General features: G+C 42.0%; 2 protein-coding genes across 3 annotated transcripts; one reads left to right on the forward strand and one right to left on the reverse strand.

The window, feature by feature from the left end:
* The first annotated feature begins 15 nt into the window (after positions 1 to 15).
* Positions 16 to 6,714, forward strand: zyg11 (zyg-11 homolog (C. elegans)). Its single transcript, XM_042416654.1, has 17 exons — positions 16 to 450; positions 1,120 to 1,285; positions 1,651 to 1,862; positions 1,974 to 2,291; positions 2,437 to 2,550; positions 2,640 to 2,756; positions 2,848 to 2,988; positions 3,181 to 3,357; positions 4,385 to 4,449; positions 4,548 to 4,647; positions 4,744 to 4,794; positions 4,890 to 5,051; positions 5,250 to 5,297; positions 5,400 to 5,597; positions 5,682 to 5,734; positions 6,277 to 6,374; positions 6,514 to 6,714. The coding sequence occupies exons 1-17, from the start codon at positions 427 to 429 to the stop codon at positions 6,702 to 6,704; spliced, it is 2,235 nt and encodes a 744-aa protein (XP_042272588.1). The 5' UTR covers positions 16 to 426; the 3' UTR covers positions 6,705 to 6,714.
* Positions 6,715 to 8,056: 1,342 nt separating this feature from the next.
* Positions 8,057 to 13,840, reverse strand: echdc2 (enoyl CoA hydratase domain containing 2). Of its 2 annotated transcripts, XM_042416655.1 has the most exons (11): positions 13,529 to 13,840; positions 12,458 to 12,525; positions 12,285 to 12,372; positions 12,096 to 12,182; positions 11,908 to 12,000; positions 10,919 to 10,975; positions 10,740 to 10,802; positions 10,522 to 10,646; positions 9,866 to 9,916; positions 9,687 to 9,734; positions 8,057 to 9,266 (listed from the first exon to the last, which is right to left on the reverse strand). In XM_042416655.1, exons 1-11 carry the CDS (start codon positions 13,752 to 13,754, stop codon positions 9,189 to 9,191), a joined length of 984 nt encoding a protein of 327 aa, XP_042272589.1. In that variant the 5' UTR covers positions 13,755 to 13,840; the 3' UTR covers positions 8,057 to 9,188. The 2 variants fall into 2 exon arrangements, with proteins under 2 accessions (XP_042272589.1, XP_042272590.1); XM_042416656.1 differs by lacking the exon at positions 13,529 to 13,840 and having other exon boundaries at positions 12,285 to 12,388.
* Between the last annotated feature and the right edge of the window lie 1,054 nt (positions 13,841 to 14,894).

The raw sequence follows: 14,894 nt of genomic DNA on the forward strand, positions 1-14,894 counted from the left end.
TGTACTTCCAGTGCTGTGACCTTTACTGTATGTCTAGTCAAAAATAGACCTAGCTGCCCGCTGTGGAAACTACATTCTCCACCCGGGTCCTTTCTTCGGTCGCTGCATTGATTTGTCGATATATTTTAAACATGAATTCCTGCACAGCAGACAGCTGTCAACATTTTTTCTCGGAGAGCGATTTTCCGCAACGGAGGAAACAACAAGTGAGCTAGCTGACTAGCTCGTCGTCCTGTGCTCCTGTTTGCTGTCCAGTAGATTAGTATAACAACAGACTCTCAGACAGGTGATCGCTGCAAACTGAAACGACTGAAAACGGAGCCGCTCGACGGCCAGCACGCAAAGACACCTGCGTTTTGTTTTTTAAGGAGGAAGACACCAGTCTCGGTTGCATAAGCTACAACTAACGCTAGACTTTTTTAAACCATGGCCTGCAGTATCCTAAACACGGTGAGTTTCACTTTCGTCTCCAGGTAACTTGTGTGAGTTATGTGTCTGTGCTCTGTAGTTTGCAGGCTTTACACACACGGTTTCCTAGTACAGAGAAGTTTGAAAAAGGAACCAGTCAGTCAGTTATCGTAAGCACAACAACACTCCAGTTTTAGCCAGAAATCAGGGTTGAAATTACATTAGAGTTTTCCATAGAAGAATGAATTCCCGTGGTTGGAATATAACAACACAAATATCTTTTGCATGCCATGTTGCTGTTCTAATCGATAATAGAGAAGCCAACTAAGATGATTATATTTAGCAGGTTCCACACACCTGAGGCACAGTTTTCCAGCACACACATTCACACAGATACTTATAGGAAACTATCTTGATGAGCTAACAAAAGCCAGAAACACAGTTGATATCTTCACTAGTCAGTTTTTTATTACATTGCTAGGAATGTTGTTATTCTTGTAATTCGTGTCTATGTACTATTGAGTACAACAGATGAACAGCTATGTTTAGAATGTCAATATTGAACCGATGTGCTCTACAATACCCAAAGTAAGAATAAGTAAGAGTAAAATATACAATGAAGAAAAGTTCAGGTGAGGTATGTTTCTGTGCTCAGTCACTACAACGTGTGGTTATGTCAAACATCAACAAACATCTTGCTTTTGTCTTCAGGATGAGGCATCTCCAGCGTCTCTGACAGACCTGTGCCTCACCTATGTGAGCCAGAACCTGGAGCGTTTCTGTGTGAAGCGTCCCGATGGCTCTCTGTGCTTCAGAGAGGCTGTACTCTTCCCACAGGAGCTGGCAGACCAGCTGCTGGCCAAGATGGCCACTGAAGGTAACCTCCAAAAACACTCCTGAATGACGAAAGTTGGTGATTTCTGACTCTACACAACCACAAGACTAAAACTCCAATTTATAGTCTGCTTTTTACAAATTGAAAACCTCCTGTTTAACCCTTGATGAAAATGAAACTTCTTAAATTGCATACATCTCCTGAACGATGTTCAAAATCCTCTTCCATAGCCTTCTAAATTAAGAAAAATGTGTAAAATCTTTGAGCCACTGAATCTGATGTTATGTTATCATACAAACCAAAACTCAGCCCTAGATAAGCAGAGGTAGACTTGTGCAAGGCTCAGTTCTGTTCGGTCCTACTGAAATCCCAAAGTTGCACCTTAACATGAGTTTGGTCCACTACAGGTCTGTTGAATGACAGCACAGTGGGTGTGTTTCGGAACTGTGAATACCTGCGGCTGAGGCGAGCGTGCATCCGTACTGCTCGTATATCTGCAGAGGCCTTCCAGAGAGCGCTCTGTCCTCATAGACTACTGGAGCTGGATGCTGCCAGGGTCAATGCAGACCTCACTATTCCTGATATTCTGCAGGGACTGGCCACCAATAAATATTGTCAGGTAAGAGTATGTCAAGTAATGTGAGGGAAAAAAAAACCTTAAGCCTAAATGAACTGAATATGATGTGGTTGCACTCATCTGTTTGTTGTTTTTTCCTCACACATCCTGCAGGAGTCCCTCCAGCGACTTGTCCTAACAGGTCTCACCATGTCCTCTCTGGAGGAACCAATCCGGCATCGCTTCAGCTCCCTCCAGGGCCTGCGCTCCCTCTCTTTAGCGAACGTAGACTTCTATGACTCTGGGTTAGTAGACGTGTGTTCCCTGCCTCGGCTGGAGAGCCTCGATCTCTCCAACACCTCAGTCACCAACCTGAGCCCACTGCTGGGCCTGAAGGAGAGGCTGCGCTCACTAACGCTACACCAGCTGAAAAGGCTGGAGATGAGCACCGCTCAGCTGCTGGGAGTCATTGGCCAGTTGGATGTATTGCAGGTTTGTGGAAGAGTGGAGCTGAGTGTGGCGCTTGTGTTTGTATTTGTTTATTGAGAAAAATACTTTCTTTGTGATTTCACAAGCCATGCTTTTGTGTGTGTGTGTGTGCGTGTTGCTGGGTGTGTGTGAAACCCTGCCTGTGCAGCACCTGGATATCAGTGATGATAAACAGTTTACCTCTGACGTGGCTCGTCAACTGCTCGGACAGCCAGGGATCCTGCCCACTCTCGTTTCCCTGGATGTGTCGGGGAGGAAACAGGTGTGTGTCTCTCTTTGAGTATTTCAGTTAACTTGCAAATAAAACATACCGGTTGTAGAGTACGTTTTTTTAATGTGTAAATGTTGCAGGTGACAGATGCCGCTGTTAAGGCATTTGTTGACGAGAGACCAGGGATGACCTTTGTGGGACTTCTGGCCACAGATGCTGGTTTTTCTGACTTCCTCTCTGGAGAAGGAAACCTAAAAGTAGGAATAGATGCATACATTAACACTGATAACTGTGCATACAAATTCAGGTGTGCTAAACCGTTGTTTTGTTTTTGTTGTGTTTGAACAGGTAACAGGGGAAGCCAACGAGACCCAGATCTGCGAGGCACTGCGTCGCTACAGCGAGAGAGAAGGTTTTGTGAGAGAAGCTCTGTTTCATCTGTTCAGCCTCACACATGTCATGGAGAAACCACGGCCTGACATCCTTAAGGTTATTATTTCTACTGTAATTATTTTATGCATCATGCATTACCACATATTTATTTGATGTGTCAGCCACATTTCCTCCCCTCATAGAGCTGATTTATAGTATTGTGTCAAAACCGAACCCCTCTCCACCACAAGTTCCTCATCTGTCTAGTGAAACATAATTTAACTTCCTTCTTCTCTTTGGGTTTTCTAGTTGGTGGTTTTAGGTATGAAGAATCATCCTGCCACTCTGAATGTCCAGCTGGCAGCGAGTGCCTGTGTGTTCAACCTGACGAAGCAGGACCTGGCAGCAGGAATGCCAGTCCGGTTGTTAAGTACCGTCACTCAGCTTCTTCTGGAGGCCATGAGGACTTTCCCCAACCACCAACAGGTAGTTTTATGAATTTTGTTATCCCTGTGGGTAATTCATGTTTATGTACTTGTTGAGTACAACTGTAGATTCCCAGAGCTGTGCAGAGTGAAAGACTTGTAAAAAGCATCATGTTAAAAAATATTAGGTGTTAAAGTTAGGTTTACACTTCAGACTTTTTACCCTGAAGTATTTCAGCCACCTGTGTAAATATTCATTTGCACAGAACCTTCTTGTTTGGATAAATACGTTTCAGACATAACATACATGAAGCAACAAAATTCTCAGCTGCAGTCGGTCACAAACAAGACAGAAGTAATAATTCGAGTGTGAGCTGGGGTTGTCTGGGGCTAGAGGGTAAGCATGCAGGTGCACATGCTGGAACACCAGTAGGACTTTCCATCTCTCTGTAGGTTGGGAAACACCCACATACCATCATTAAATTGTGATAACCTGAAAATCCTGTTGTGTTGGGGAACACCCCACAACAACAAAAAAGTACAGCTTCCTTTTTTTTTGCTTTCTTTACCATGGCAATAAGGGTTTTATACATGCAAATATAAAACATAGTGCAGTTCAGGTCCATTGGGTGTTTTGTTAACCAGTAAAACAAATGTTAATCAGTGTAGCCTTCACTGGAACCAAACACACGGATCTGGTTAGAACTGTATTATGGATTAGTTATTGCAGAAAGTAACATGTAAAGTCAAATGGCTTATGCATAATTATGATACAGGATGTGGTATTAAAACAAAATAAAAGAGCAATACAAATGCAACTGAATAAAAGGGGCACAAGAAAAACAGCATACATAATGTCAACTTTAATATGTTTTTAACTACAGAATTGCATAGACCAAGAAAACTACTGTTTTGCCCTGTACAGGCTCTACATCAGACATGATAGAATATTTCTGTACATACCTTTTATTAACACTGTGGAGTAAAACAGAACTGATGAGGAGAGTATGTTTAGAGATCTTGTGAGCTCAATGTAGTCAGAGTTTGAGGTTTTGCACTGATGCCTGTTCTGGTTTCTCTGTCTTCAGCTGCAGAAGAATTGTCTGCTGTCTCTGTGCAGTGATCGCATTTTGCAGGAGGTTCCTTTTAACAGGTGAGAAATACACATTTAGTTAAAACATAAAACCAAATCTGCCAAAAGAACTGTATGATTATAATAGAAATGTTTTTCTTTCACTTCCTGTTATCAAGGTTCGAAGCTGCCAAACTAGTGATGCAGTGGCTCTGCAACCATGAAGACCAGAACATGCAGAGGATGGCTGTGGCTATCATTTCCATACTGGCTGCAAAGGTATAGATTGCGTAGTTGTTTTAATATCACACATGTAGTTGTTTGTGCATTCTATACACGTGTCGAGTTAAACTCTTAGATGTTTGTCTTTCCCAGTTGTCCACAGAGCAGACGGCTCAGCTTGGAGAAGAGCTGTCCATAGTCAAGGTAAGATTCTCATCTCTGCTGTATTCTCTCTGCCTTTAACTAATTTACCGAAAAAGGCAAATTTTCAATGCAAATATGCTCTTTTCCACCCGCAGCAACTGCTCCACATTGTGCGTCAGAAGGCTACTCAGGGCATGGTGGACGCCACCCTCAAATTTACACTCAGCGCACTCTGGAATCTTACCGATGAATCGCCAACAACTTGCCGCCATTTCATCGAGAACCAGGGACTGGACCTGTTCATTAAAGTTCTAGAGGTACACTGACATGTCAGCATGTTCATGTAAATAAACGATAAGCATGCGTACAAAACAGCTTAAAGCTGATTACTGTGCTAGTTAATCATCACCCTTAATCACATGTTGGTTTGTTTAAGTATGTATGCCTGTTGGGCCGGCTGACTCACTGTTGTTTTGTATCCATACCACCCCCTCCTCCCCCAACCCTCTCTGCAGTCCTTCCCCAATGAGTCCTCTATTCAGCAGAAGGTTCTAGGTCTGTTGGTGAGTTTACTGCTTTTTTATATACCCTGTAGAAAAACTGAATATTGAATAAATTAACAATATAAAGATATCATTATTCCCTATTCGCCCTTTGTTGTGTAGAACAACATAGCGGAGGTCGGGGAGCTGCACGGAGAGCTGATGGTGCAGGGCTTCCTGGACCACATCAGCACTCTGCTGCACAGCTCAGAGGTGGAGGTGAGCTACTTCGCCGCAGGCATCCTCGCACATCTGACGTCCCGAGGAGAGGAGGCCTGGAAGCTCAGTCCCGATCTTCGATCGTCACTGTTGGAACAACTGGTAGGAATAAGCATCATGCACATAAATATGCAGGTTTTTTGAAAAGTTGGTTTTTGAGTCTCATGCATTTGTGTGTCTCTCCAGCATGCTGTTATTATGAAGTGGCCCGCACCAGAGTGTGAGATGGTGGCCTACAGGTGAGATGCAGTTTCTCCATAGTATTTATAAAGAAGGGAATCGATTACATTAAAGGAAGTAAGTTCATAGCTAAAGTGTTGAGGTGTTCACGGAAGAGCTGAGTTATCAGGTGTTTCTTAAATGCACCATGGAACAGGTTGTCAATAAGATGCTCAAAGTGCATCTGAACTTTTTCATAGATTTAAGAGACATTTAGCTTTATATGATGGTTAGATCAGACTTATTAATCATTATGACCAAAACCTTTATCTAGTATTACTGACAAAAGGAGAATAAACAAAAATAACAGAAATAAACACTTGCTCGAGTGATAAAATGACGATTTGGAGTCTTTCTGACAGATGGATTCAAATGATCTGTTTTAAGAGGACACCTTGAAAAACAAGTCTGTAAAATGTTCTGCATACTTAACTTTATATTTTATTTATTTATGTTTGTGTGAGTTGTTCTAATAAGGCTAGAGACAATCAAATTGTCAAAACCATAGCATAAACTTCTGACATACATAGTAAATATATTCTTATCGTCTTTCATTCTGTAGGTCATTTAACCCCTTCTTTCCCCTACTGGAGTGCTTTCACACCCCTGGTGTCCAGCTGTGGGCTGCCTGGGCCATGCAACATGTCTGCAGCAAGAACGGTGAGACACAAATACATACACGCACATACAAAACTAAGTGTGATTCTGGTAATATACACTTCACACTTCCTTTTACTGACATCAGATAAGGCAGTTACTTTCTCACATATTGATATCGTGTGAACCTGTGTGTCTGCAGCCGCTCGCTACTGCAGCATGTTGTTGGAGGAAGGCGGCCTCCAGCAGCTCGAGCAAGTTCATACACACCCACAGACACACAGAGATGTCAAACTGTTGGCTGAGAGCATTCTGGAGAGCCTACAGCGCCACAGAGCCCGCACCGGCCAGCCTGCACTTACGCACACAAGTCGCCGCCCGCCGCCACAATAACCTCACAGAGGTAAAGAGGCACACACACACACACACACACACACACACTAGTAGTCATTTAGCATCTCACCCCTCACATTGGCTGGAGATTTTTCATTCTTTTACATTTTCTCTTTCAGAAAAAATGATGCTCCCTGACCAAGAGGAGGACATAAGCTGAGTCCCACCACAGAGGGGATTTTGTATTTGTGTGTATGCATATCGCACGCACAAACACTCGTATCAAGTATCCCCAGAAAATATACATAAAAGGACGGAGACTTTGCAGTTCTTTGCACACACACTAACCTTATTTATTTTCTTTGTGTTTGTTTCAAAACAAAAATATTTCTGTGTGCTAATCTTGTGATAAAAAAAAAAAAAAAAATTCAACTGTTGGTTTAAGCTCAAATCTCAACATCTCTTGTTGGTCAGACATCGGAATCATGATGATTTTTATACCAAAAACACATCAGTGCATACATACGAATCTCAGTTTAAGATCAAGCCCCCCCCCCCCTCCAAAAGCTCAGCTGAGGGTCGACACCCTCCGGCCCCTGTATGTTACTGAGGGTTCTGGTTGTCTAAATTGGTTGATTAGCTCATTAAATATACGCATGACGCTGCTGTGAGCTCAAGCATGCTGGAGTTTGTCTGAATGCTTGTACTGTTCATTTTAGGAATGCCTGCCTTTTCTTTTGTTTATAGCAGTGTTCTATTCACTGAAACCCATGCCTCTGGGTCTGCAATAGTACTGTTGCTCTCCTCTTCATTTAGTCTTTTATCAGCTAATGCCTTTGATTTGATGTGACGGGACACTTGCCTAGGGTGTGTTCAGTGGGTTCAAATGTTCAAACATTACAGAGGAAAACCTAACTTATAGAGAAATAATATATCTTTGAGAAGATCCAGTGCTTTTTCTTTTCTAAATAAGCCGTATCAGTTGCGAAATTACACCGAATTAATGCTGCGGCCATTCGATAATGTCTGGTGAGTACAAAAGTCCTTTCTGGACACAAATGGCAATAATGATGTGGTCAGTATAGTTATGATGGATGTACATGTGTATTGAGTCACAGCTGTTTTTCTCTTTGAGGAAACTGTTTATATATTATTGGTATGTTCACTGTGCTTCCTAATGTGTCAGAGTGTCTTAAAGACAGAGGCAGCACTTCTGTTGAGCATGTGTGTATGTACGTCTGTACAAGTAGCTGCATCTTAAAGAGTGTATGTAATTTGTACATAATAGAAGATGGCAAAGAAATAGTAATGGTTTGTTTAGGACCGGTTGAACTGGTTGCATGGAAATTATTATATTGTATGTTCCATTGTTTGTCTGACTTCCCGTTAATTAGATTTTTTTTTTTTTTTTAAAAGCGGGGTAAACAAAGGAGGAATGTTATTTACCCAGGAGAGAGCGTAGGTGGTGTTATCAGAAGTATTCAAGGTTATTTTTCTGTGCTCTGAAATGGCCGTGTGACTTTAGTATCCACCAGGATGTAATTTACCAGATATACGTCTGCTGTCCAGAGAAGCCAGCTGACCTTGATGCCCGTATTCTCCTTTTTCATCTGATGTCTTGATTCTCATATAAAGGCTCCCGTCATCGTTCTCTATGCAATCCAAGTTGGTGTTGCTGTCAAAGCCCTGATATAGTGATGACAAATTTTGAGGAAAAGTGGGTCTTTGCTTCAGCAGGTATACCAGTGGTAAAACTTATATGAATGGAAATAAAAATAAAATATTGGGCTACAAAGGGCAATGGTACACTAAAACAGCCACACACATCACCTCATCTGCTCAGTGAGTTATGGCCTTACTGTGTTCTTTAAACCAGGTGTCGTTTTATAAGCTTGCTTCTTATGCATAGGTCCTGAGCAGATAGAAGAACCTGTTTTTTGTTTTTTTTGTTCTTTCCTGTTGCTCCTGTTTACCTTGGATTGTTTAGTTGAGCCGCTGAACATCGCCCGGGATGAAGGCCAGTTTTTGGCAAAAATGTAATTAAGATGGAAGATGCAAAAGTGTGGATACTGTATGTCTGCTATGACTGTGCCATGTTGCTGCTGAGAGTCATGTTTTCAAGTTTGGAAATAAAGAATGTACATTCCCATAAACTGGAGATGACAACTGTGTCGTCTTTTTTTATTCAGTCACCTCACAAAGATGAGCTTCATATCAACCATGAAGTATAGAACGTGTGAGTAAAAGTAAGAAACTGCCATTAGGAAAAGCTTTATTTTTATTCATATTATTTTTATTGTCATATTATGTTGTTGTGTTTTGGATCAAATGAAATCAAATCTGTCTCATCCTGAATATCACAAGTGCAAACAGTCACCACTGGATGGTCACGCTGCCCTAAACTAATGTATTGACACTGGCTGGGATGCACGCAGACAATCAATGGGAGTTAATTGTCAGACAATCAGACATGGGGTTAGAGAGAGTGCTTTGCCTCTGTGTCTCTCACTTATGAGTCACTGAAACTCAGTGACTCAGAAGTGTTTATTCTCCAGTGTACCGCGGAGGTCTCTTCTCTATAAAGGCAGCCATACCCTCTTGTCTGTCACGCGTGGGAATGACCTGAGAAGAGAGGACAAATGTTACAGCAGGACAACAGTAATCTGACCACAGATGACCTCCGAGAGTTTCACAAATGTCAGATTAGAGCTGAATGTAACTTAAATTATGTGCGCTGCTTATATTGTCATTTTTAAGGATAATAAAGCATGTATCAAAGCTCCCGAAAACATGGCTTCAAATCAAATCAAATCAAAGTATTTTTCTATAACTTTAAATATTCATGACTTAATAAGAAACTATCAAAGTAAAAAAAGCAGCATGCATTTAGTTATTTACTGAGAGTTTAACACTCAAACAAAAACTTCTAACTAAGCAGAGAATTTTGTTCATGTAGGACCTGATTGCTCATAGTAAAAAGGTGACTGAGAAAATACATTTTCAGGGTCTTTCAAGTATATATATATGTACTGGAACTCTTACCCGAGCATAACACATCCTCTCTATTGCCATTGCTGAACTGATGTCGACCTGGAAGAGACAGATCTCAGTCACAACAATCACTGATGTAAAAAAAAAAATTATATATATATATATATATATATATATATATATATATATATATATGTATAAAGAAATGTAATCTATGAATCACAATGTACCTCAAAGCCTCTGTTCATTGCTTCTTTTGCCATACGCACAGCGATAGGAGCCTGGGCAACAGAAATTAGACACAATTTGTAAAAACATGTAAAAAAAAAAAAAAAACATTTAAAAAAAAAAGAAAAATCACTGAAACATAAAGAGAACGTCTGGTCCTTCTCTTATAATCCTAGCAGTTTTTCCAAGGAGTCACTTAAATACTACAACAAACATCTAAAGGCTTACACAGCTTATTATCTGCTCCATCCTACCTCCTTTTCATTCAATGCAAACTCCTGTCAATTATTCAATCCACACCGACACCCGCACATGTTTGTGAGTGTGTGTGTGTCGTGCTATTTGTGGTCTGTTTCTCCACTTGACTGCCACTTGGGCCCTGCTGCCGACTGTGGGCATCTGAACTGGAGTGAAAGAAATATGGAACGACAGAGGCCTGCAGAGAGGGAGAGATAGAGAGGGGAAGGTGGTGAAGAAAGCAGCAGGATGGGAAAAAAGAGGAGGACGAAAAAGAGAAGAGACGAGTTGTTGAGAAAGGGGGGGGGGGGGTAGGGGGGAGCAGGGAGCAGGAGGTAAGAGAGCAGGTCCCTTGCCTGGAGGAGGAGGGATGCATCACTATCTGAGCTGTAGCAGAGTGAAAAAGTGAGTGTATTCTAACCTGAGGCAGTATCTCTCTGGCCAGGCTGAGTGCCTCTCTGTAGGCAGCGTCTCCTGTCTGGTTCTGTTCCACAGCTCTGTTTACGAGCCCCATCTCCAGAGCTGTCTGCCCTCCCACACGCCGACCTGATAAACCAACAAAGAGAGAGAGAGAGAGTGACACACAAAGCCCTCGCTGAACGACAAGCATCCTATGTGTCAGTGTTTCTGTCAAACCACCTGTGAAGATGAGCTCTTTGGCCAGAGTCATGCCGACCATCCGCGGTAGACGCTGACTGCCCCCTGCAGGACAAAGCACTTCAAGGTCAAGCTCTTGCAGCTGCTTTGTCTCTTTACTTAGACACTCAGTACTGTGAAAGGTCATTTGTGAGTGCAAGTGTGACCTCTGATCGTCTTACCCGCCCCTGGGAGCAGCCCCCGTGTTGTCTCAATCAGACCCATCTGTGCAGAATACGCTGAAACACACATACACACACACATACAAAGGACAGTTGAAGGTCTGTACTGCTGGGTGCCATTAAGCCAGGGAGGGCATAAAGTCTGACTGATGCCTCTGTCAGAGGAGCAGACGCAAACACCTGCTCACCTAGCTCCTCAGCGCTCAACCAATCACTGAGCTGCCGGGACTGATTTAACCAATCGCATGTAGATTCAGCTACACGAGCAGTTGGGCAGATGTGTCTGGCCTCAGCAGCTATCATCAGTCCCTGAGCTCATCAACTGATCGTTATTGCGGGGTGAAAAGCCCATATCTCCAAGCTTCTTAGCAGCTAAAAAGAGCAGCTTCACTTTTAGCTTGGCCCTGTTTGTATTTCTGTGGTTTTTAAACAGTTTCATACAGTAAGTCCACATTAACTCAAAAAAAAAAAAGGAAGGACATATTACAAAAAAGGAGGGTGAAGCAATTCAAAAAATTCCTAGTTGATGACACTTGAAACATTACAGTGATTACAGTGAAAAAAATGATTTGCAACATAAAAAATGTCCATCAGATAAAGGCATTAGATACAGAAAATAAACTGTAAAAAACTAAAGGAATAAACGAATGACTTCTACATCTTTAAAACTTCTACAACATTACAAATGGGCTCATCTCCTGTTTACACATATCCATTATCCTCTAATCTACACTGATGGGACAGGGGAGTTGTCAGTCTCAAGAAATGGCCCCAAGTGGATTTAACTATCCTCCTCTCTCCTGTTTGGAGTCAACCACTGATCTAATATGACTGGATTAGTGACAGCTGTGAAGAGAGCATGACATCCCCTTTCTAACCTTATTAACATCACCTGAAGGAAAATGAAAGAAGAATGTTAAATGTATTCAAGCTTGATGCAGACTCGCGCAGTTTAAGAGTTGACAGGTGAAGGTTCAGAGTTCACTCACCAGCAGAGCGAAGGTCACAGGCCAAGGCCAGCTCCAGGCCACCTCCCAGAGCTGCGCCGTCCACCGCAGCGATGGTCGGCATGGGCAACAACGCTGATGGGACAATAGAATAAACTTACTCAGGGTAAAAAAGGTGAGTTTATTCATCCATCTATCTATCCTTCCATCTTTGTATCTATCTATCTCACCTATCTGAGTCATGAGGGATCGCAGGTTGTGAACAAACAGATCGGACTCAGAGTTGTTCATCAGAGCTCTCTCTTTCAGGTCAGCACCTGTACATACATCAAAACACGCACTGTCACCCATCATTTAGACAGTTTTTGATCACAGATGTAGACGGCGGGCAGGTTTCAGATGTTCCAGAGAACACTCACCTGCACAGAAAACCCCCGGCACCAAACTCCTGAAGACAACCACACGCACTGCTGAGTCATTGGACAGAGTGGACACCAGCTCCCTCATCTGCACACACAGGACACTGTGTCTCAGTTAGTGTGTGTGTGGTGTGAGTGTGTGTGTGAACATGGCGATGTAGAGGTCTGCTCACCTGTGACACAAACACATGGCCCAGAGAGTTTCTTGCCACATGTCGGCACATCAGCACCTCTGCTATACCTGAGGAAGAGACACAGCAAACAGAGAAAGAGAAGGCAGCAACTAACTATTAACTCTCATAGTTTTTATCAAATTACTGTTTCATTGTACTGTTCAATTGTCAAAACTGCTGATCAGCTATTGATTTCAGCACTTTAGGCTGTGATCTTGATGTGCTATATCATGACTTTCTACAGTCCAATCAGTATGGAAGTTGGTTCCTGTTGGGGAAATAAATAAATAAATAGATAGATAAACAAATAGCATATTTCATAATTCCAACTGTATTTATAACTTCATAGTGATGTAATAATTACAGCATTAATCGATTAATCGATTAGTCAATCAACTAAAATTAATAGAAAACAATTTTGATAATTGATAAATAAAAAAATGGCCAAAAAATGGGATGTTCCAGCTTTTCAAATGTGAGAACTGGCTGATTTTCCCTGTCTTATATTGTAATTGATTAAATATCTTTGGTTTTTGGACTGTTGGTCAGACAAAACAGGTAATTTGGTGACATTGCCTTGGTTTCTAGGAAATAGTGATAGTCATTTATTCACAATTGTATGATGTTTTACAGACAAAGTGTTTAATCCAAAAAAATAATCAACACTGAAAAAATAATCATTCGTTGCAGCCCTAATTAAAATAATTTAAAAAACTCACTTGATAAGTCATAATTATGAGGTAGTCATGTATTTTTATCTTCTGTTTTTTCATATATTTATTCATTTATTTCCTCGGCAGGAATGGGCTTCCATAAAGTCAAAACATGAATTTCTGAGACATGCTCCTGCCTGATAATGCTTTTCAGCTCAGAAAAACTTTTCAGACGTAAACATTCATGGAAAATTTGTTTAAAATCACAACCGAGTTTTGTAAAATAGATTCTGGTACAGAGTCTAGTTTGTAGAATATTTGACAAGTTTCCTCAATACAAAACCCATTTTAATCCGGAAATACTGAGACGGTGACAGTGAATGTGGACAATGCTGATCGCATGAAAGTGAATCCCTACCATTGTCTTCCCCATCCAACCGCTTCAGATCCACCTCTACAGCAGCTTCCGCCTCTGTATGCTGCTTACGGCTGAGTGCGCGGCTGTAACCCGTCAGAGAACGACCTCCACCGGCCAGCTGTCGCGTTCTGTCCCGGGGGGTCAGATACGGTGTTCGTGCGTGTGTATCCGGCAGAATTACACCCAACCACCTCGGCCCCACCAGTCTGCAAAGGAGAGTTGTCATGTTTATTTATCATTCGCCGTTACAGACAGGAAGCTTGTCCGGAAAGTTGCAGGAAGTTTAGTGCAGGTTTCTTCCTGTCTGAGAAGGAGGGACTTGACCGCCCCTGACTGTCAAATCAGCATCAGACAGGTTCATGCAAGGTAGTGGACCTCAGAGATAAAACCCAATGATGCATTGAAAGTAACTTCTATTTTGGTAAATAGGGGGGATTTTTATACTACCTCATACCACTCACTATTTCACTCAGCAAGACTCAGAGCTGTAATTGTGAAAGTTTATTTTACTTCCTCTGTCCACTCATCCTGTCGTCTGCTCTCTCTCTCTCTCTCTCTCTCTCTCTCTCTCTCTCTCTCTCTCTCTCTCTCTCTCTCTCTCTCTCTCTCTCTCTCTCTCACACACACACACGTACACATACACACACACACTGTCCTCCAGCCTGGTGTCCTGTCTCTGGAGTGTCCAGTCGTTGGCCAGACAAAGCAGGGTGTTGAGATAAGGTTTTCCGTCAGGCTGCTCATGTCTAGTCTGACCATGCATTATTGAGCAGGTCTTTACAGGTTATGCAATTACACAGTCAGGCATTGGGTCTGATGGTGCAACAGTCTGAGCAGTGTGTGTGTGTGTGTGTGTATCCACATGCATGTGATACAGATGGGAGAGTCAGATATTGACCATAAATGACACATTACAGTTCAACCTTTTACCATTCAGGTACATCAGATTGCATTTATATTGATCTGATTACTTCCCTTCTGCCAACGGCAGCACATTTTATTGTCCATTTTATTGGTGTCTGGCTTTGTTTACTCTTGGTAATTAACATGGATGTCAGTGACTCTGGGCAGTCAATCATGTTAATTTGTAACTGAGATGTAAATGTATTATAAGGGTTGAGTGTAGATGGATGTTTGTGCTGGAGGGTGTTGGGTCAGGAGGGTTGGCAGGATCAGGTGGGTTAAGTGAAGCTGAAACTATAGCTTATACCTACAGTATAACTGTATGTAACATAGACAGATTAGATAAAAATAGAGAGAAAGAAGAAAAGAAAAGGAGAAAGGAGACATACGTTACTTAGATTTGCATTTGTCTATAGGTTCTGTTGCAGTGAAGTGAAATGTCACCTGATTGATTTCTAAGGTT

The sequence above is a fragment of the Thunnus maccoyii genome, chromosome 7, assembly GCF_910596095.1.
Source record: "Thunnus maccoyii chromosome 7, fThuMac1.1, whole genome shotgun sequence".
Classification (NCBI taxonomy): Eukaryota; Metazoa; Chordata; class Actinopteri; order Scombriformes; family Scombridae; genus Thunnus; species Thunnus maccoyii.